Genomic DNA, 20513 nt, shown 5'->3' with positions numbered 1-20513 from the left:
TCTTTGCGGTGACGACCGCCATCTTAGGGACGTTTGAGTCCTTGACTTTCGGTTTCGGTTTCGGGTCGGCCATCTTAGGTGCTGCCGAGACCGTTGCTTTCAGTTTCGGTTTCGAAACCCTTGGCGCAGCAAGTGTGTCCGTGGCCGGGCCAGCAGGCGAGGCCGTGGCTTGCGCTCCAGGGTCTTGGGTAAGGCCGACAGGCGATCCCGCGACCCTCTCCTGATGTCCGTCCACTTCGGGGCATAGCTCGTCCCCTGAGCTATCTTCCGCGGCCCCATAAACCATATTGTCGTCCCCTACCTCGTCGACGTATTCAAGGTCTTGATCCACGACTCCGTCGTCGTCATATTCCGGATCGGCCTCGACCTCCGTCTCGGGCGGGGAGATTTGAAGATGATGGCTCTGGTCCTCGTCTTCTTGGTCGTCGAAGATGTTTTCTGGATCCGGGGCCGCCTGTTTGGCCACAAGGCGCACCGCGCGCCGAATCGTGAGAGTCTTTTTCGACCTGAAACTCGCACAGGCCCTGCAACTGCCTTCGTCGTGGTCCGGCGAAAGGCATTTATTACAGACCGGATGCACGTCTATGTGTGGGTATTTGGACCCACAGAGCGGACAGAGTTTAAACGGACTCCGCTCCATGTTGGGAACTTGTTGTCGAGTCGCGATGAGAAGGCCTCGATGTCCGAAGAGTGTTACAAACTCCGCTGAATCCGGCTCCGAGAGACGGAAGAACTCGAGACCGTACGCAAACAATACCGACGTAAAGAACCCAAGCCTTTTGGCCGTAAAGATTGATGTTTATTCGGTTCCGACGGAGAGACGTCGAGACCGCATCCGAACCCAATGGCGGAAAAAAACAATCTGGGGATGGAGCCGATGCCCATGCGCACTGTAGTCCAGGGGAGGAGCCACCCATCTCAGGATACTTCGAAGACTCTTCCAGGACAACAATGTGCGATCATCCGGACCCAACACTAGGTGGCGATCTAATGCTAAGATATGAATTTAGCAGCCCACATGCCTCGAACTAGAAAACTTCTCTATCTAATAATCCTTTCTTAATTCTCCATAATACAAATTACATTTGGTGTGCACAAAATGGTCTAAGCAAGGTCTTGGTTTTTGTGTAGTTAGTGCTTACACAGCAATTACACACGACAATCAATATATAGTGCAAGAGAATATGAGCCAGAGGAGAAGTGATCTTCGGTTCACATAAAACATGGGTAATTCTAACACATTTAGAAAATAATCATTACTAGATCTCAATATTTATGCAGTTCCTATGATGTGTCATCTAGAATGCGCCTGTACAATGAACATGAAACTCCAATGAGTGAAACGAGGGATGTGTATTAAAAGAACATTCCCTGAAGTACAACAGCAAACATCTATAGAGTAAGGGTCTTCATTTAGTCTCCCAGAAAATATTGGAGCTCGTGATCATAATAAAGACACCATTCCCTGTACGAAGGCGCATTACCCACATGGCCTCCGAGTGTCTTAGCTGAAGCTCTCTGTTTCCACCTCGAACACTTGGTGGAGTGGCGTCTATGCCAAAGAAACTAACACTCAGATCTTCCCTGGTGTGTGCCTGGCATATGGCAGTTTGCAATGCTACTTGGTATTTAGGATCCGGTTTGTGGATGGCACGTATGTGCTCTGCGATTCTGTCTTTTAAGGGTCGGATAGTACTGCCCACATAGAACTTGCCTCAGGTGTAAATGTAAATGTATTTGAGCTTATATAGCGCACAGCTACCTGCAGTGGGCTTCCCGGCGCTTGCTTGGGGAACCCGTCCTGGTATTCCCCTGTGAGATAACCCCGGCAGGGTATCCACAAGGTGAAAGCCAGGCATCCCGCCGCAGGGGGCCGTTGTGGAGATTAAGCAAGCTATTGCCCAGAGTCGCAGAGTGTGAACCCGTGAGTCGAGAAGGCACCGAAGCGAGAATTATCGAGTCCGTGGAATTTTTAGCCCAAGACCCGCCGAGGCGGGGAATTGAACCCTGGTCCAGGGCCGATCTCAGCTTCCGGGTCTGCCGCCTCTAACCCCTGAGCCACACTTCTCCACATGCACTCGATGATGTACGTAACAAATCTGGTAGTACAATTGATGTTTGTCTTGATGGTGTATTTGTCTCCTTTGGCAAAGATGAAGTCCTTAGCGCCATGTTTAGCCCATCTCCATACTGAGCACAAACCCCACTTGAAAAACCCCAGATTGTGTGGTGTAAGCTAATTGGAGGCTGTGACGCTGGGCGGGATTGTGGGGCTTAATCTATTCTTCAAAGTGCAGCCCTTCCTAAAGGTGATCTGAGGGTAGCCCGAGATGTGGTCATGCAAGCTTTTATCTGCCCGCAGGATGGCCCAGTGTTTGGATAAGCTCTTAGGAATTGGCATGTGCAAGTCATTGAAATCTGTGATCAAACGTGTAGTGTTTTCCTGTGATTGAGAAAGAGTCTGGGATTTGAGGGTGGATTGACACCTGGCGGAAACTACAGCCCGCTTTGAACGAATACACATATTTCTCTGCCACCCACGACTCCTCACGCCTAGATTACATATTCATATCTCCGTCACACATTCATAAGATTAAGAAGGCTAAGATCCTACCCAGAGGTCTGTCAGATGACACTCCCATCACACGGTTGTGCAGCTGGGCCCGGCTCGCTCTCCGCCCCACTGGCACCTCTCCTCGTGGTTACTTCAGGATGATTCCTACCACGAACAGATGTACGTAGCCCTCACTGAACATTTCTCACTTAATAATGGCCCTGTAGATTCCTCTGGGACCCGGTTCAAGACCACGAAATCTACTCTGCGGGGGGATAGAAATCGCCTTCCTTCTACACCGCGCTGTGTCGGCAGTGCCACAAAAAGCTGGTCCAATCTGAAGCAGAGATCTTGGACTTGGAACGCGGGAGCGGGGAGGCTGAAGGTGCGGTAGTTCGTCACCAGCTTTCCATCGCCCAGCAGCTATATGCCAGTCACCTGTTGAACGAGGCCAACATCTATCAATGAGGGGGATAAATCCAGAGACCTTCTGCACGCCTGTGCCAGCAGACTTTTCGCTCTGTGACCCTTCCTAGGATCCTGGGTCCGGCGGGCCAGGCCCTTACTGACCCTAATGGCATTGCCGCTAGCTTCGCAGACTACTATGCTCACTAATATGCCCCGCTGGAGACTCTTCCAACAGGCACTATTGACTGATTTCTGGCAGACCTGCCCCCGCAGTCTCTATCCGATGATGTGCGTGACGACCTAGATGCCCTGATCGTCGTTGAGGAGGTCCAAGCCGCCCTTACAGGTATGCGTTCTGGTAAATCACCGGGACCGAACAAGTTTCCGTGTGAGTTCTTCACGAAATCCTCGTGCCAACTATCACCACACTACTTGGCAGCTCTCCAGGCTGTGGTTGACAAGGGCTGTCTCCCAGCTGACTGGCATCACGCCGAGATAGTGGTCTTCCCGAAGCCCAGCCGACCTCCTGAACTGCATGCCTCTTACAGACCAATTTCCTTCCTGAATATCGAGGCTAAACACCTTGTCAAAATCATTGCTAATCACCTCCTTCCACATATCTCTACGCCTGTCCATCCCGACCAGGATGTCTTTATGCCCAACCGTGCGACTCGACAATATTCGTCGGGCGCAAAACGCGATTGCATCCGTAGAGCGGTTAAACGAACGGGCCTCGCTCCTTCTCGCCGACATGGACAATGCCTCGGATTCCCTCAGTTGGACCCGTTTGTTCGCACTCCTTAACCGCTTAAACCTGGGCCCCAGACTTCTTCAGTACCTACGTCACCTGTATACTGATATCACTGCCTCAGTGCGAATCATTGATTCAAAGTTGTGGCCTCTCCATATTGGTCAGGGTACCAGACTGGGTTGCCCTCTGTCTCCCTATCTGTTCGCACTTACCATTGAGCCGCTTGGGTGCGAGTCGATGCTCAGGTGCACGGCTTTGAGTGGTCAAGCGAGGTGTCTGATCGTATAGCGCTATACGCTGACAACGTTTTATCCTTCACACACCCGAATAGGTCTCGCCCCCGGCTACTACGAACAAGGGAAGTCTTTGGCCAAACTTCTGGCCTCTATATGAACGCTTACAAGTCCTGTCTATGGCTTCTGCGTGGGAGCTACCAGCTTGGGACCTGGACGCAACAAGTCACGGTTGTGCCTGATGGCTTTAAATACCTTTGGGTTTTCCTGTGGTCATCTCAACTGGACTCCTGGTCTAAAAATCTTGCCCTCCCTATTGCCTCAAATTAGACAACAGGTGCGCTCCTGGTTGTGTATGTCCCTGACTTTATACGGTAGATCAGCCATTTTCAAAAGGCCTCGCTGCCTTGCCTACTCTACCAACTCCAAAATTACCCACAACCTACACCCCAAACTTGGTTCCGACAACTGAACTCTGCTTTTAGCCATTCCCTGTGGGGGGTGGGGGCGGGGGACCCTGCCTATGTGCTTGAGCGCTGGCTGATGGACCCTAAATCTCTACACACAATACTCCACTTTAATGCGGCGCTTGACACGCTGCCGCCCGGACTGTATTTGTGAATTGGCGACAGGCTCTGGTAAGGATCGGATGGTGGGGTAGATTAACTAAGGAGACCCGCCTCTGGCATAATGGCCTCCTGCCGCAGTTGCTTGAGCCTTCTGGGTTTGCGGGCTGGTATGCTATTGGAATCTCAATGGTCGGCGATGTCCTCCGGGGCCAGACTCAAGTCATTTCAACAACTACAGGTCGACTTTAAAATGCCCCCTCCCAATTCTACAAATATCTTCAATTTCAGCATGCTTTCTCCCCTTATCTTTCACAACACGATACGATACCTGACTTTAGCCCTATTGAGGCCAAGGTATTCATGGGCGAGATGGATGCACACAAAATCACGGTTCTATACCGCACCCTAGTCATCAACAGTCATGATACACTTCACAGGACCAGGGAGGCTTGGCAGGACCACTTGGGCCCACTTGATGAGGATGACTGGGCGGAGGCCCTTGAATCCCCAAGCTGCGCGGCCATCGTGGCGCGGCCATAGCGGCGCGTCTTCGACTCATACAATTTAAATATCTCCATAGGGCATACTTTACCCGGTATCAGCTTTGGCGCACCAGGATGATTGCTTCTCCTTCTTGCCTCCTGAGCGAGTCGGCTGAGGGCCCCTTCCTACACACGGTTTGGGATTGTACTGCCCTGTTGCGCTTTTGGCGCGGGGTGCTGACTTGCCTTTCCGAGGACCTGGGATGGGACCGCCGGTGGTCTCCGTGCCTCACCATGCTTCACATCAATGACGAAATTGGAGGTGGTAGGTAAAAAAGGCATCTGCTATTATTAGGGCTTACCCTTGCTAAGTGAGACATTGTCAGGGCGTGGAAGGCGGACTCCCAGCCTTCGGTCGGGGCCTGGAAACACGGCCTTGACTTCTCCATGGGGCTAGAAATTCCAATTTTTAAGGTCACGCGGGTGCCCACCGAAACACCTGAGAATATGGAATACGATGGGCAGACTATCGCAGCCTTTACCCTGAACCAATCCCACAGACACGAAGTTCTAATGATTTCATATTGGGTGTACACCCTCGGTCCTATTGTGCATATACTGTTCTATTGCAACTTGAGCTATTTCCAATGTTAGTTGCGTGCAACGGGTGATGCTTTTGTTCTTTGTTTATAATAAATATTTTTCACAGACTTTGCTTTATGTATCATCATGTTCTAGACAGACTTATTTTAAAAAGTTGACATCACCAATGCTATTTATATATGCGATGTAATGCCCCGGACCTTACTGGGCTTCCTTCTGTCTATCAACAATAAAATTTATTGTGAAAAAAAAATAGAAGAATCTTTGACTATACTTCCGGGCGAAAGGATGTTGCCCTTAGCCAACCCTGGTGTCTTAAAACTGTTGCGCCAGCTAGCTGGCCAAAACTTGTACTGGCTATGTCCATTGTGCAGTCAAGGGTGTCACCCGCTGCGCGTTGTCCCTCTGCATGGATTTTATTAAATTCTTCTTTGGAAGAAGATCTCTCATTGTCCCTATATCGGACCACAAACCATTAGAAGCTCTGATAGATATTGCCGCCATTGAAGTAAATATTTTTCCAATGGAGTCCAACCGGCTGCTCTCTTTGTCCGGTGGGGATGTGATAGGAGTAGAAGGGTTGTTTGGGTTGTTTTGATCTCCTTTGTGCTGCCTCGGAGACCACAGAGTCCGGTTTGGGTTGACCTGTAAGACTCCAGTGTCCTGTATTTCTTGCCCAGCCTTGGTAGGACTGGAACCACAGAGGCTGGTGCTTTCATCACCATAACACCCTCTTGCCAAATATAGTCAATTATAGGTATTGACCTGACTGTCTTTCCTGAAGAAAGCAATCTGATTGGTTTTCAACCGTAGGCAAGTGAAATCTGGCTGCAGCTCTGTCCATTATATTATGGAAACCTCTAATGTCAGGAGGTGAGTCTGAAGGACGATGAGGAGGAGGGGATGGCATTGAAACTATATAGTCATCCCATTCATCAGAAGGCAGAGGAGGATCATGAATCTCTCTTTCCTCAGGCTCTTCTTCAGAGGTGGTAGGATCGTCTTTGGGAGATAGAGAAATAATGGAACGTGGAGTCAGTCCGGGTGTGGCCGGAGGTGGTGGTGGTGGTGACTGCGTCAGAGGAACCACCGGTGGAGGTGGTGGCACTGCAACTGGATCCACTTGAGGAGGAAACCTTCTTTTGGAATCCACTAACAAACACTGTAAATCTACTAAAAGGGCTGGAGACAGTTGAGCAGGTTGCTGCCACGGTCGCTCACAGTATCTGAATTGATGATATTGTGTAGGAAGTACTGTATATTGTTGACAATATTGCTCTGCATCGAAATAGTAGTCTTCCTCTTCCTGACATTTCACATTTAGGTCAGAAGGGCTATGAGCAGTCCCAAAAGGACCATCATCATCCTCAGTGTCTTCCATATCCAATAGATAACTTGGAGGCAGTGGAGAAATCTTTGGTGTCTAAAATTGATGCTGTGTAGGCTGCAAAAATAGAGTCGACAGGCCCAGAAGACGAAATTGGAATCATCGTCAACGTTTCCATCCTCGCGGCAGTCTACGGTGGAATTATTGTTGTCAACTGAATCGTCTTCGACTGTGGTATTGTCTTAGACGGAGGAGTCGCCAACGACGATGCAGCTGTCGTCAATGATGAAGGGGGCGTCAACGACTGAGTCGTCGTCAATGCTGGAAATTTCGTCGACGACGGAACTTTCGTGGACGCTGAAGTCTTCGTCGACTGTCTTGTCTACTATGGACTTTATCGACTGTGGTGTCTTAGTCGACAGTGTCATTGATGATGAAAACTTTGTCGACGGTGGTGTTTACATCGACTGAGTCGTCGTTGATCGAGGTAATATCAACAGTATGAAACTTTAATACTCGCCCTTGAAGTAGTTTGCGCCATTAACGGTCTCGACGACGATAGAGTTGTCATTGTCTGTGTTGACGAAGTAGTAGGTTTTGATGGTGAACTTGACGCTGATGAGGACTTATGACTTATTTTTGGGCTGGAATGACTGGAAGATTCCTTTTTTTCCTTGAATGTTTTTGAAGAATGAGGGGAACTTATCTCTAAGGAGACCTTCGGCTGTTTTTCCTTTGATAGAGATTTTTGGGTCAGATGAGAGTTTTGAATGTTTCCTGCTCTCTTGAGGCTGACCCTCAGGATACCTAGGCCTCTTAGCAGTCTTAGAGGATGTGTCGCTCTCACCTGACGAAGCACCCTGCTTCCTCTTCAGCCACAACAAAAGTTTACCCTCTCTGTCCTTAAGGGTTTTTGTGGAAAAAGTGCAGCAAATCTTATATTGTTTTGCCTTATGGTTGGGATAGAGGCAATGGATGCAATCCTTGTGAGCTTCATCCACGTGCACACTCTTCTTTCCACAGGATTTACAAGCTCTAAATAATCTTTTATGAATAGAAAGAAGACATCTGAGAAAGTTGAAGAAAAAAAATGAGCAGAGCTCAGGGAGACTACCTTACATACGACATTCAGTGAAAATCTGAGAGATTCTAGAGGGTACTGGGTAACGATTGGTTGAAGTCTGAGTTTGGTCCTTTTTTTAAAAAAAAAGGAGTTAGATAAGCTATTGAATATATTCTTACCTCCATGATAACCTATGGAAATTATTATGTACTGCTTTATTGTATTTACCGTCTGAATCTATGAAAGATACCCCAATACTGTATAAAGAGATAGAGCTTGTGTCTGTGTGACAGAGTGCTTTTATACATGAATAAATCGTAAATCATACGTTCTTATATAGCGCCTTTCACCGTAAGGTCTCAAGGTGCTTGCTTTGGGAACCCGTCCTGGCTTTTCCCTGCGAGATAACCCCTACTGGGCATCCCCAAGGTGAAAGCCAGGCATCCCATCGCGGTGGGGCCGTAGTGGAGATTAAGCAAGCTATTGCCCAGAGTTGCAGAGTGTGAACCCATGATTCGAGTAGGCACAGAGGCGAGAATTATCGAGTCCGGGGACATTTTGAGCTCAAGACCCTGCCGCGTCGGGGATTGAACCCTGGTCCCGGGTCTGACCTCTGCGTCCAGGTCTGCCTCCTCTAACCGGTGAGCCACACTTCTCCACCCATACATGTCTGTATTAAGTCTGGGAATGCAATCCAACAGACTAATATTCCTCCAGGCAACTCTAATATTCCTCCAGAGAACCAAAGTCTAATACAATAGAAGTCAAACATTAGATATTACTACAATGTCAGTGCGCAATTTCTTACCTAGGTGTCAACGGACTTAGCGTGGCTGTTCCTCCAAGTAAATTCCGGCCACTTTTTGGTTTATTTTGAACCTGTTTTGTAAGGATAGATGATCCAGAAACAAGAGGAATAGCATCTGGAGAGATCACAGCTGAGTCAATGTATGACACCGAGGAATCCGTGTTTAGAGAATACTTGGCATTGGAGGACTCCAAATTCAGTCTGTTTAATTCCTGAAATTAACATTGGACAATTATTCCACGTGCATCATTCAGTTCACAGTACTGCCCTAACAATTAGAATACAATCATGAGCATACAATATCACTACCTGTTTTTGCCTAATGTGCAGAGCTAAAGCGCTGCAACACTGTAGTTACCTTTTTTAACTAACTTGACCTCACTGCTGCTGAATGAATGTTACAGAAGACATCTGCGAGAGGCTGGCTCATCATATACTATGCCACAAAGGTTCCTAGTGTGTAGTGAGTCCAGTGGGTCTCAAGAGGTTGTACAGAGACTAAATAGAGGAAACTAATGCTCCTTTTTATGTTAGTGTGGGAAAGCAGTTAGGCTTAGTAGAGGGTTGTGTTAATGTATTAGTAGTACACAGTGGAAATAAATGAGACACTCCATCTAAGAGTACTTTGGTATATTTATTTACTACGAACATAAAAAACTTTCATAGAAGCAAGTACGTTTTTAAATAAAAATACGTTTAAGTTTCAAAAGTGGACACACTGCAGTTTTCAATCGTTGCAATTTTAACCTATGGTAGGCAAACAATGCTGTTTTGCACATAAGTACCCAACTTACAGTTCTAGTCTTCAGAGTTGGCGGTCAGCAGACGGCAAGGTTCACACTACACCACCAGCAGCACATGGGCGTCAGAGTGCAGAGGTCAAACCTCGTGTTAGGGCCCAATGTTGAACAACAGAGACTGAGGGTACTCAAATACAGACTGCTTGCAGGTAAGTAAAGAGGCTGCTAAGTTCAAGCTTTGAAGGTATAGACCAGCACATTGCGGGCCATAAGGTACCACAAAACAAAACTAAAGCAGCAGAGGGGTGGCCAGGTGTAGGGTGCAAGCATGGTTGAGCATCCAATGAAAGTAAATGGAGGTACTCTGTTTTAGAAACAGGCTGCAGTAATCGAACCGTAGGGTGTACAAAGAACACAAGCGACAGCAGAGGTTAAGTTGGGATGCTGTATGTCGCAGGAACACAGTCTGTCGAGCTCGCCAAGGCCCAGGGGCTTTGGGTGCAAGGGTGTCCTATGATGTCTGGCTTCTCTTATCGGAGCCAGTTGCAGTTGGGGTGAGCCTTCGAATTTAAACTGCAGGCATCGCTGTGGTGTCCAGGCACAAACCATTTGGGTAATTCTCTTGAAGTGTAACGAGGTGAGAAAGTTAGTTTGACAGTTCTTGAATTTGCTGTACTGCATTGTGATTGGCTAACACTGGGCGGACCAAATAGGAATAGTCTCATTGCTGGTAAACCGATGTATAAAAATACGTTACCTTATCTATGTCAGAGTCACGGACCGTGTGGGATAACTGCTGTCAGCAATATAGTTTCTGACTTCACTGTGCCGCTTTTTTGAATGGCTAATATCTGAGGAAACTAATTTCCGATGAATAGACGCAGATGCAAAACAGTTCTTTTGCTACAGTCATATCAGATTGGCAGTTGGTAGACGAACCAGAGAGGAAATTGAATTGATGATTTTTAAGGGAAAGGAGCAGGATTAGGATATGAGGAACTGAAGTTAGCCTTACAGTTTTTGACTTTGCCATGCCACTTTGTGATTGGCTAACATTTGACGGACCTTATCTTTGATGAACAGACATTCATACAAACAGTTCTTTTTTATATTCATATCCAATTGGCAGACAGTAGAAGGACCAGAAAGGAGACTGGATTAATGATTTGTAAAGGAAAGGAGCAGGTTTAGGATATGAGGAACCTCATAATGGGTAGAACCGCTTAACTTCAAGTTATTAAGCTATAGGAGGGTTAAAGAGCGATCTCTAGTTTATCATATATTATTGAACACGAAAACTTTGGAAAGCTAAACCGGACAAACCGGAATGGAGATAGCCGAGTCAGAATCATGCAACGAGATGGGAGATTGGCCAAATGGATTCACATTAAGGTGCAGTATTACGATGAAAGCAGATGATTGACTGGTTACTTGTTGCTGTAAATCTTCCTAACCAGATAACACAGGTTAGAAGCGCTTTTCCTGCGGCATTCGGCTCTAGGACACAAAGGACCAAGGTCAATAGCCCTGTGGTGGGAACTGGGGAGTAACAGACGAATTAGGCCTCACTAAGAAGATCAGAAGATAAAAAAAACGTATTTAGTCTTTTTAGGATAGTATTTTGTTTGGAGAATAGTAACATATTAAAACAGGCCCTTTTTAAATAATACAATCCCTAATTAGAAAGGGGGATGGGCACTACTTGAGAATTCCATTATTGTACTTTCACTAGGATTATTTAATACAATGACATTTTAGAGAAACTTTTTTCTTTCAGCTGAATTTTGTCATATTCTCTTAAATTGTAAGTGAAATAGGGGGTACTATACTACCCAGGAGAAAATTAGATGACAACGAAATTGAAGCTGAAGCTCCACTTTACGTAAAAAAAAATTATTTGGAGAACACTAGTGAGTGCGATTTGAACACATGCTAGATGGATAAGTGGTGGAAATATGAGCTTTTAGATTATTTCAGATTATGCTGCTAAGAAACGTTCATGGATAACATGCCGAAAGTGACTTAGTAGAATATCATGTCCTTTTTAAGTCTAGCTGAGCCAGCGCTTGTGCTGATCCAAGACATTTAGTATCTGGATTTTCAAAGTGCTGCCCCAGCAGGCTTTAGGTGGCCTACCGTTTACATTCACGCAAGCGTGCACAGCCGCCATCTGCCTCCCTTCCAGCGCTTCCCGGCTGACAGAGCTTAGCCGTGTATGATTCCCAATGAAGCTCCCACAGGTGAACATCACCGTCCTATCTCCTCAATTATAATATACATTTTTTTCTGTTATGAGGTCATGAATTGAGGGGTCTTTCATGGTTTATGATGTCACTTAGCACATATTACAGAAAGACAAATAATCTTTAATTATTTATGCAACTTCAGTGATTTTTTTTGAGTGGTTACTTGGTGGTTTTTGCTAATTGAGTTCTCAATAGCAATCTTGGGCATTGTCATATTGCACTCAGGCTTTCCATCTATTACTGTTAATTTAATCCTGATCCTACTCGCCACTAAAGAGCGCCACTCAGACATTCACACAGACACCCGCCTAAAGGCCGACTCCCGCCTAAAGGCCGACTCCCGCCTAAAGGCCGACTCCCGCCTAAAGACTGGCTCAGTCTCACTGACTGACTATCTCACTCACTCACTCTCATTCACTCCCACTGGTGGACTCTCTCACTGACCGACTAACTCTCTCACTGACCGACTAACTCTCTCACTGACTAACTGACTCACTCACTCACTCTCACTGACTGACTGACCTTCACCATCCTGTTATTTATGCCCCCCATAACAAAGAAAATCACAACAAGCAACCATTGGGACAGGCAGATACAAGTTGCCAGCATTAAAAGGACGAATAAAACTCAAGACATTATTTTTAATTATTTTTTAATATGGTTGTTTAGTTGTACACAATGCTTTTTTAGTCATAGCTAAGGTAATAAAAATGCTTTTGACACTTCTTTATTATAACTTTTCAGCATGCAGCAAACTTCTGTACAGCACAGCTTAAAGACATAGGTAAAGTCAATATCTCTAGCTAAACACTTATAAGTTCCCAAAGGCGAGACCTATTAACTATGCCAATGCTTGTTTAATCAATGGTTTTAGGTTATATATAGGTTGGTAATTATATTTATCTGGTGTATTGGGCCAGAGTAAGGAAATCATTATGTACATAAAGAATGGTCTTTTTTCTAAAAATGATTTAAATAGTAAATACACGCCATAGATTGGCAATTTATATAGTATTTGGGTAGGGAGTCTTTGGGGGTATGTAGCAACATAAATTTAATGTGTTATCATTTACTACGCCATCTGAGTATCATTGCATGATACACACGAGTTATGTATGTTTGTTTTTTTTTAATTTCACAGCTCAGATGAAGTCCTCAAGGGACAAAACGCATTGGTTGGGCTAAATGAAAAATGTGTTTTTCTTAACAATAAATAAAAGTTAGACTCTGAACATATTCGCAAGACTCCCGGAAAATTATTTTGTCAAATTTTACGTATTGGATAGATTTTTGGACTTCTGGCTGATGTTGAAAATGTAAAGTTGGAATAGAGTAATAAATATAAAAAACTGCTTCTGATATAATTACTCTCCTTTTCAATATTTTTAAGGCCATAGCAAGACTTTTACAAATGTAGAAAAAATGTCAATTCAAAAAATTATTTGAACTAAAGGCAATTTTTAGATTGCAGTCTTGTGACGGGGGTTGACCAAGTGGTCTAACATATGCAAAATTGTAGACTCAACCGCTAATCCACCAATCCAGGAAGCTGGTTCTGTATACACTACACCAAAGTAAGGTATAGTGTGCCCAGAGTCCAGGGGATCCCCAAAGGTATAGCAGAGGATAATATATTACTCTCAAGTTGGTGGTTGCTGGCTGAACAGTTAGACCTGTCAGAGGGTAGTGATAAGTATTTGTTGTACATACTCCTGCAAGAAATGATGACACCCTCAAAGACTAAATCGAGACCAATTGTTTATATAAAAAATTGTTACTTTGTTACTTGTATTATTAGAACCAAGAATTAATTTGTTGCAGGTAAATTGCTAATTTCAAAAAAGTAAAACATTTTAAAATACAGTGTGTACTGGTTTTGTATAAGCATACAAGATACTTTGCACTATAGGAAATGTGTTGTTAAATCTTTGGAATACTTGAAATTACTTCAGATTACTTTCTAGTTACTTTTGTAACTTTATGCAAAAACTAATAAATAATACAGTTTAGGTACTGCAGTACATTAGTAAGCAGGACAACTCTTGTAGACACGAAGTTACTTTGTTGCAATGTAAGGCAAAGTCAACCCAAAACATTTCTCAGAGAAACACCACACCATTCAATCCTATGGGAAAAACGAAGTTAGTACTCGTAGACCGGCACAACAACTTTTGGTATGTTCCTTTTGGGTGAAAAACCAAAGTTTCCCAAGGATCAATTCAGCACTCAAGGTGCAACACTAGCAGACTAGGGCACCTAAGTGCAAGGGAGTCAACTCAATTCAAAAATACTTTATTCGGTTTTTTGCACAAAACCATAAAAGTTCACAATACAAAATATATTTCAGGTTTGTTAAAAGAAAGAACATGTTAAAATATATGTTGGTTAAAACAGGTTTACCCTGGCGTTAAAAGAAAAATCCATCTATTCCACATTATAAAAGGCATCATACGGTTCTATACATCCAGACATTTTCTATAGTTCATTGCACTTTTTAAAAAGCCGGTCACATGGGGTATACAATCTAATTTTAACAGTTGTAAATATAGGAGAGCGGGGCATGCTTGTACAAAGAGCGTTCTTTTTAAAATAGGTTTAAGGTAAAAAGCTCTGGGGAATTGATAATATTTACCAAAAAAACAAAAAAATTCAGCAAATCCTGCGGAGACAAACTGTTGCAGCCGCATGGTGCTAGCACTGTTCCTCTGTGACTCCCCCTTAGAACTGCTATTAAATTTGAAACAAATTAAACCTAAATCTGGTTAATAAGAAGCGCTCATACGCTGTTAATGGCAATAGTAGGTAAGGTTCCTCTCCGGGCGAAGTTTTGAGCATCATGTGTAGACGCGCATTTTGCTTCATCATGTCCTTTTCCTGCCTTTCCATTACTTTTCGTGTAGAGAAGGACTTTTTAATGTACACTACATCATTTTTGGTGATACCTTCCGGGTTTAATAACAAATCCAGGCGCCCCTCCTTCCCAAGTCTGGTTTTAAGATACTTCAACCAGGGGATCTTGGTCATACAATCTAAGCTCATTGTCTCCTTCAGGAGACTGTGCGTTAAACCAAGCTGCTTATTGAGCCAACATTGTAGCCAGAATATAAGAGGCCGCAAGGACAGATTGTCGTTGATAAAAGGAAGACCAGTCTCTTTGTGCACAGACATGTTCGATGTCCCCTGTGGGACACACAGGAGCCGTTTTAAAATTTTAATTTTCAACCACCTTTAGTCCCTCAAGGTTACAGTAACCCTATAACTCGCTTCCATAGGAAGCTATTGCGATGCTTTTTGCACGATAAACCTTCAGCATAGCTCCCACAGGTCTATTGCCCATTCTCGCAGCAAAATCAAATAGTGCTGCGCTAGCCCTTGTGACTTCTCCCCTCTTTTTATTCAGGAGTGGGGCCCAGTTCAGCTGGTGATCAAAATAGACACAGAGATAGGAGAAAGTATTACACATAGGCACCATAGTGCAGTTTACTCTGAAGTGGTGCTGTTTTTTTGCTAGTTTCCCCCATCTGCATCACGTAAGATTTTGTATTGTTTATGGATAGGTCGCGGCTGGCCATAAACCCGTGGAATGTGTTGAGTAAAGTTTGTAGCCCTTTCGGGGTACGGGTTAGGAGGACGTCGTCGTCCGCATAAAGCAGGACGGGCAGTCCCCGACGGCCCACATAGGGGTAGTGCGCCCCTGTATCCACCAATGTCTCTTCAAGGTCGTTAATATAGAGGTTAAAAAGTAAGGGTGCCAGGATACACCCTTGCCTGACCTCCCGTCTGGTTCTAAAATTCCTTGTTACCTTGAGATCCATTGTGTATCTTACGTTAGCCTTTGTGTCTCTATGAAGATATTTTAAGAAGTTCACCAGTTTTTGCTCTACCCCATGGCCTCCATGGACTGCCACAGCTTTCCCCGGTTGACACAGTCAAAAGCAGAGGAAAGGTCCATGAAAGCCATGTAGATGGTCCCAGAACGTGTGAGAGTGTATTTGCCCAATGTCAAATAAAGATTTAGGCATTGTGCCACAGTCGAGTGCCCAGTCCGGAACCCGTACTTGGCGTCCGAAATTATCATCTTCTCCTATGCCCACAAGGTCAGCCTCTTTAGTATGACGCCCCCTAGGACTTTAACAATGGAGTCAATCAAGGAGATGGGCCTATAATTTAAGGTACTGTTTCGATCTCCCTTCTTAAGCACCGGTACGATTGTTGATAGGCCCCATGACGGTAGACAACCCTTTTCCGCTGCGGCGTTTCCCACTGCTGTCAAAATTGGGGCCCAGAATGGGGGACTAAATTTAAATAGGTCAGGGGGAATACCATCTGGGCCAGGGGCCTTCTTGTTTGAGAGATTGTTGATTCCCTCTGTCAGTTCCGCAACTGAGAATGCCAGAGGCCACTACCGGCTCCACTTTTGATAGGTCAGGGCATGGCACTGTGTCTTTGAAGATTGTAGCAAAATGGGACACCCACTCATCCTCCGTGATATTTGAACCACCTTCTTTCGCCCCTGTCATTAATAAAGGTGAACGATTAATTGTGGACCAGAATCTAGAGGAACTGCCCAGCGTAGCAGGATCCAAGAGTTCCTTCCAGAGATCATTTTTCAGCTCCTTTTTCCTGTTGGCCAGTACACTTTTATAGGTAAAACTGAGTGTACGGATCCTACATCTGTCCCAGGGATTCATTTTGAGGGCCTTTTTTAGTTCTCTGGATTCCTTAGAGCAGAACCATTTAGGGTCTCCAGATACGGGTTTCCTCCTAGGGGCCTGTAGCATCTTTCCTACATGTTGGGCTATGCTTTCAAAGGCTTTAAGGACTCCTTCACCTGGTGGTTCTGTGCTAGTGCAGGTTGACAATTCAATAGCGCAGTCTTTTTTAAGGCTCTCAAGGAAATCGGGCGGAGTAACCTGGTTCCATTTGATACGTCGCTCTCCATTTACGGGTTGCAGCATATTACTTCCCACAAGTTTTTCCCTTTTCTTCATAAGGTTTCCTCCTAGTAGTACGCAAACTGGGTTATGGTCACTATGTGCGCTTGGTGTTATACAGAAGGCCAGGAGGAGGCTCATAATAGCTCTAGAGACTAGGAGAAAATCTATGAAACTCCCGGAACTTCTACCCTTAAACGTGGGATCCTTTTGTATTGATAAGGGTGGTGCAATGCCCATAGTGAACAGGAGATCTTGCTCGTCTAAAATATGGTTCAACTCATTTCCCTGTTTTGTATGTTCGACCCATAGTCGCTAAGGTGTTTATCATAGGGTTGCCGCAAGGGTGTACATTGAAGGCACCTGCTAATAACAGATTCCTTCTAATTGGGCCGCGACATTGTGTGATAAAGTTATGCAGTTCTGTGATCATACAGCCCTCACCCTGATTAGTCGCGTTATAGAAATTTATCACGCACAGGCTGCTGCCCTTTTTCCCCAAGATAATGTCCTGGATGTTTCCATTGCCTGAGGAAAAAGCCCTTATACTACATCTTAGTGCCAGGGAGGTAAAGATAACTAATCCTCCCGATGCGCGGCCACTATTTGAACTTTTCGCTGGAACAGAGAATGATTTGTAACCCACCAATGACTGGTTGCTGTTGGTGATCCATGTCTTTTGAAGACAGATGATGGAGTATGTACTTACAAACTGCACCCATAAGGGGTCTAGAACCTTTCCCATCAGCCCGGCAATATTCCAGGAAAGAATGTTACATTTTTGGTTAGCCTCTCCAATCACCCTGACAGACTGTCTAGATGGATCAAGTTGGGTTGGTCTGGGGTGAGTTGCCCCACAAGGTCCTTTAACTGCTGACGGTGCAGTGTTAATGGGGATACCAGAGGTAAATTTATTAAAATCGCTCTCTGTGCTAACCAGTGCTGGGGGATATAAAGGGTAGGTGTAATAAGTATTATGAGGGGGTGACTAGAAGGGATGCCAGAGGTAAGGTTATTAAAATCACTCTCAGGACTGACCGGTGCTGAGGAGTATACAAGGGAGGTATAAAAACCATCATGACGGGGGTAACTAGAAGGGTTTCTACCCAGTCAGTCGCAATCATTAAGACCCGAAAGGGCATTAAATATGTTTGTAACCTCTATGTCCGACAGATATCCTGGTCCACCCCTCATCTGGGCTGCATTAAATCTCGAGGGTATTGTTTCCCACCCTTCTGGCCTTCTGGGATAAACCGGATTGTTAAAAGGCATCCTATTTCTGTTGATGTGGTGGCTGGGGGCACCCTGCAGCCCTGGTCTATAAAAGAATCCAAGGGGCAATATTTCTATTCCCTGCCCTCCCAGCAGCGGACCACCCTCTGCCTCCCTGAGTATCATCTCAACTGGTACTGGGCTATTGAAATTTATTACAATGCAGTCTTCTTCTGTGGTTTTCCAGGAGTGTCCCACCCAGGCTACTCGACAAACCATAATTATGTTATGTGCTGCCCTATTGCCTCCTGCAGTATTTCGAGAGAGCCAGTGTGTGACCTTGTTTTTAATCTGGGAGAAGTCCTCTCTTTCTCCTTGACGGAGAGGGGGAACATTTCCCAGGACAATCACTAAATGAGTGCTTTGGGGGGAGGTCTAGAAACATGCAGTTGCCCACCCCCTGCACTGGCTTATTGGTCTGTGTGTACCCGTTGGTCGTTGTGGCTGGTTGTTCACCCTCATCCCGGTGTGTTTGGGAAATCCTCACAAGACTACGGCTTCCCTCCATGCTCTGAGATCTGTCCTTTATGACCGTTGAACTATGATCATTATTAGTGGAAATTCTTTTTTCTAATGGTGTTGCAGATTTAGTGGGGGTAGGTGCGGGGGTTTGTTTGGAATTGGGCCGTTTGCCTGAGTGTATAGTATGTCCTCCCACCTTATTGATGTCTACTAAAGAAAGTAGCAATTGAGTGTTATCGGCTGCAGCCCATTGCAGTTTACCAATACTTGTGCTAATTATTTTCAGTCTCTCAATAAGAGGTAACATTAGGGACTTTACAAGCTGTTCCACCCGTCCAATCAGCCCTTCCTCTCCCTGTACTATCGGTGGTAAATATTTTGTTTGTTGAGGTTCGCCATTTTTCTGGAGAGGGGGTGCGCTCCTATTCTGAGAGAGAAAGGCCACCTCTTTCTGTTTATGTATGCCCACCCATTTACCCATCTTATTTGTTAGTTTGGGGACCTTTGCCCGTTTGCCTTTCTGTTCACCCCCACCCCGCTTTAGTTTCCCTATTTTTGTGGTACATGATAGTGTTTCAACACTAGGGCATACCGGTGTCTTTATTGGGGGTGTCTTACAAGGCACATTTTCCTTGTTGGTGTTGCCGTTCTGTATGTCCTGTGTACTATTCCCCAGGGTAATGTCACTTTGTGTATCAGACCCTATACTTATCTCGGGCAATCCCAAGTCACTAAGGCGTTGGTTTAAGCGGTTTCAGGGGTTATACAGCTCTTAATAGGACCCAAAGAGGATCGTTTTGAAAATATTTCTAATGAGAGCCGTTTTTTCGCATCTACTATCTCCCAGTCTAATGCGGCTGCTGCCCGGGTGATATAGTTATCTAGAGTCCCCATGAGGCTCCCACCTGTGTGTTTAAAAGATAGCTTTCCCCCATTATCTGTTTGAGTAGGCATGGTATACGAGACAGCACTTAATTGTGATATATCAAATAACGATTACTCTCAACATGTATGTGCTCAGACCTTAGGGATCCGGAAACGTCTTGTTCGCCTATAATTGCAGTCTCTACAATAGAGTACAGGATCTTTGGGGGGTGGCCCAGCCCGGACTCCTCTGGCCCCGGACGGCCACAGACAGCCCGCCCTTTGCCCGGGCTTTGCCCGGCGCTGCCCGCGACGCGAGGATGGTGGTGGATTTTAAACGCCTCCAGGCCCGAAAGTGGTTTCGAGCGGCTTCCTGCCGCAAAGCACACTGGGAATCGTAGTCTCCCCGTCTCGGCGGCCGCGCCGGGATGGCAGAGTCAGCGGCGGCGGGGGGAGATAGGTGGCAGGAACTGGCGGCAAGGAAAAGCAGGGGGATCAGCCCCAGGTAATGCAGGGAATCTGGTGTTACTGCTGGCGCAAGGTTCCGGTTGCAAGAATAAAGAACCAAGGGAGTCAATGGGGGCTCGCAGCACATCAGTTTGAGGTGGCTCACGGGGAGGTAATTCAGCTTTGGAGGACAATATTCAGGGGTTAAGGTAAGTACAAAGGGGGCCTAAGGCAGCAACAAAACAACAACAGCGGCATGGGGCGGCGGGGTGGAGAATGCTCATACTGTGTCGGGCAGTCAATGTTACCCTGTGGAGATTGTCGGTTCCAGTTTCAGCTGCAGGCAAAGACCAGGGGGTCTTTCCGGCGAAACCAGCAACAAGGTGAGGAAGTTGAGAGGTCAGGTGCCGTCGGGGCACTGCTGGTTCCGATCACCAGGACGCAGGGCTGGAAAATGCAGGGGGTTCTTTTGAAGTCTGTGTTCTACCGGGCAGGTCGCAGTCGAGTGAGGTCTTGGTGCAAACGTTGCAAGTATACTCACAAATGTTATAATAAATCATTTTATAGAGCGAAAACAATTACCTGGAGGAGTCTAGGCACTACTGAGTATCGGAGCTTGCACGCTGAATTAATAGAGGAAGAGCCAGGTCTTCAATAACTTAGAAAAAGAAAGCAAGTTTGTCTGAGATTTACTATACAGTGGCATGGAGTTCCAAACTTCTGAAGCCCTGGTCACGAAACTTCTGCCGC

At 45.6% G+C, this 20513-nt stretch overlaps 1 protein-coding gene across 1 annotated transcript in view; it reads right to left on the bottom strand.

Annotated features, from left to right (window-relative positions):
• Positions 1 to 20513, bottom strand: part of LOC147716928 (cell division cycle protein 27 homolog) — a 380802-nt gene that overhangs the window by 123228 nt on the left and 237061 nt on the right. Inside the window, exon 7 of the mRNA XM_086923797.1 lies at positions 8799 to 9010. Coding sequence (XP_086779923.1) covers positions 8799 to 9010 — 212 coding nt within the window. The remainder of the gene's footprint in view (positions 1 to 8798; positions 9011 to 20513) is intronic.

Source organism: Lissotriton vulgaris, chromosome 5 (genome assembly GCF_964263255.1).
Source record: "Lissotriton vulgaris chromosome 5, aLisVul1.2, whole genome shotgun sequence".
Taxonomy (NCBI): Eukaryota; Metazoa; Chordata; class Amphibia; order Caudata; family Salamandridae; genus Lissotriton; species Lissotriton vulgaris.
The sequence above is the reverse complement of the archived record's forward strand: the minus strand, read 5'-3'. Positions and strand labels throughout refer to the sequence as shown.